Here is a 2,500-nt window from a genome sequence, read left to right as displayed (position 1 = left end):
TACCAACGCCTTGTAATCATCCTTATCAATTAAACTATAAATTGATCACAGAATCATTGTATTGTTGATTTTTAATAACATATCCTGTAAGGTGAAACAATTTAATCTATATTAATGTATGTGTGTTTTTGTCTTTGTTGATACAATTTGATGAGATGACGTTAACGCATAGGCCTATGTACAAATAGCAAAATGATATCATTATGTTGTGAATTATATTTTTTACAATTTTTTACAATTATATTTGCTCAACTTTACCTTAAATGACTCCTACATATTGGTAAATGACTGAATATAGTTATGTTCATATAACCTGTTATTTTTTTTAAGAAATATAAAATTCGTCATTGAACTGTTATTCATACTATCAGATCTTTATGAATCTGTCTAGCCTTTTAGTGCCAATTCTTTTCTTGGTTTTATTTTAAAATAGTGCAGCTTTATGGTGATTTTATCCATAAAATTTGCCTTCATAAAATAGTTTATTTTTTGTTTAAGTTTGAATCGAATGTTTGATCTTATAATGTTAAATCCGAATTTAAATTCTTCTTCTTCTTTGTCTGCATCTTTTCCCACCTTTATGTGGGGTCGATGTTTCTGGCCAGCGTTCTCCATCTACCTCTGTCCCACACTTCATCACCGGTTAATCCCTTTGATCGAAGGTCATCCTTGATACACTCCATCCACCTTCGCTTTGATCTCCCTCTCCTTCTCGTTCCCTGTACCTCCATTTCCATCACCCTCCTCCCAATGTACTGTTCATCTCTTCTCATGACATGACCATACCACCTCAGTCTACTTTCTTGGATGTTATCTGATAGTTTTCTAACTCCTGTGGTAACCCTAATTTAGATATTAATTCTTATAATCAATAATTACCGGTCTTTCACCAATGCAGTGATGTATGTTTATTCTCATAAGATACGCATATACCCCTCATCCTATAACATCCTGCCCTCTTCATTTCAAGTCTTTAGAATATTTTGTTTTCTTTGCTCAGGTCATCTTAACTAATTCAATTTAATTTGTTCGCCAAAGTAATTCCATATAATTCCAGTAATCACTATTTACCAACGCCATTAAAGCTTTTGAATAGACCGTTATTTACCCAATTCATTCAATCTTTTTTGTAGTGATTTTTTTTTGTCACAGTTTTAGTTATCCACTATTCTTGAAGCACATTTCACTTGATAACCGTTCTATTCCCTATTCCCATCTTCATTATCATTTCCTTTAACCGTTAGATTTATTTCAACAATATCCAAACATTTACTTAATTCCACTCTATATTTTTTTTTTTCATACAGAATGTGACGACCTAAATTTTTCTGATGATTATGATTTCTACGACGAGGATTCTTCTATATATGATGGATCTGGTTCTGGTGATGAAGACTACTGGGATCCTGATGATAGTAAGTGTTACGTTCAAACCATCAACTACGAGTACCTTTTTATTAAACAGTTTGTTTTCATTTTGAGAGAATGTCCTCCCCATTGCACACCAAACACATCTGGGTGTTTATAATATTAAGTCCCCTAAAGCCCTGTCCACACGATCGAGCATGCCCGACGGGCAACCAGTGCTACCAGGCCACAATAGTTAGTGAAAATGAGGGTTGCTGACGTCAGAAGCGGGAAAACTAAAGGCAGGGATCTGGCAACACTATGATGCCAGATCCCTGTCTGTGGTTATCCCGCTTCTGAAGTCATTAACCCTCATTCTTACTAACAATTGTGATCTGGTATCACTGTTTGCCCGTCGGGCATGCTCAATCGTGTGGACAAGGCTTAACCCAAAAGCTAGAAACTACCAACTACCCGTATACAGAGAAACCCCACACTTGCAGAGATTGTTGTGTTAATCTGGTACTTATGTCGCCTTTGTTAAGTGAACCAATGGCCTGTATTCTAGAAGTGCTGCCACTGTTCCTGGTGTATCAGAAGAGCAAAGAATAATTCCTTCATCTTGATAACTTGCAACCGTAGCTTAATCTAACCTAGCCAAACATATGTTAAACTAATCAAATCTTGATAACTTGCAACTGTAGCTTAATCTAACCTAGCCAAACATATGTTAAACTAATCAAATCTTGATAACTTGCAACTGTAGCTTAATCTAACCTAGCCAAACATATGTTAAACTAATCAAATCTTGATAACTTGCAACTGTAGCTTAATCTAACCTAGCCAAACATATGTTAAACTAATCAAATCTATGTCCATGGTTTTGGACATATTGCTACTGTTGCCACCCTTATACCTATTTTATAAATGGACTTCGAATTATGCATGGGGATTTGGTATCCCAAGACCTAACATAGGATGATTGCGTACATAATTCTCCCTTAATTGTGGTGTAACAAAAGCTTCATCGCGATGTTACATAAAGTAATTGACATGGAAACTTATGGCTTTAATAAGATTTAGGGGTTTGGTTTTATTGATACATACGTAGGTTCTATGGTTTTACAGCACTAAGCCTTACAATCAAGCAGTA

General features: G+C 35.2%; 1 protein-coding gene across 1 annotated transcript in view; it reads left to right on the top strand.

Annotated features, from left to right (window-relative positions):
- The window catches only part of LOC137649455 (uncharacterized), a 10,678-nt gene that overhangs the window by 2,620 nt on the left and 5,558 nt on the right, over positions 1 to 2,500 (top strand). The window contains exon 2 of the mRNA XM_068382438.1: positions 1,308 to 1,415. Coding sequence (XP_068238539.1) covers positions 1,308 to 1,415 — 108 coding nt within the window. The remainder of the gene's footprint in view (positions 1 to 1,307; positions 1,416 to 2,500) is intronic.

Source organism: Palaemon carinicauda, chromosome 11 (genome assembly GCF_036898095.1).
Source record: "Palaemon carinicauda isolate YSFRI2023 chromosome 11, ASM3689809v2, whole genome shotgun sequence".
Taxonomy (NCBI): Eukaryota; Metazoa; Arthropoda; class Malacostraca; order Decapoda; family Palaemonidae; genus Palaemon; species Palaemon carinicauda.
Note: the sequence above shows the minus strand (reverse complement) of the source record. Positions and strands in the feature narration are given on the sequence as shown.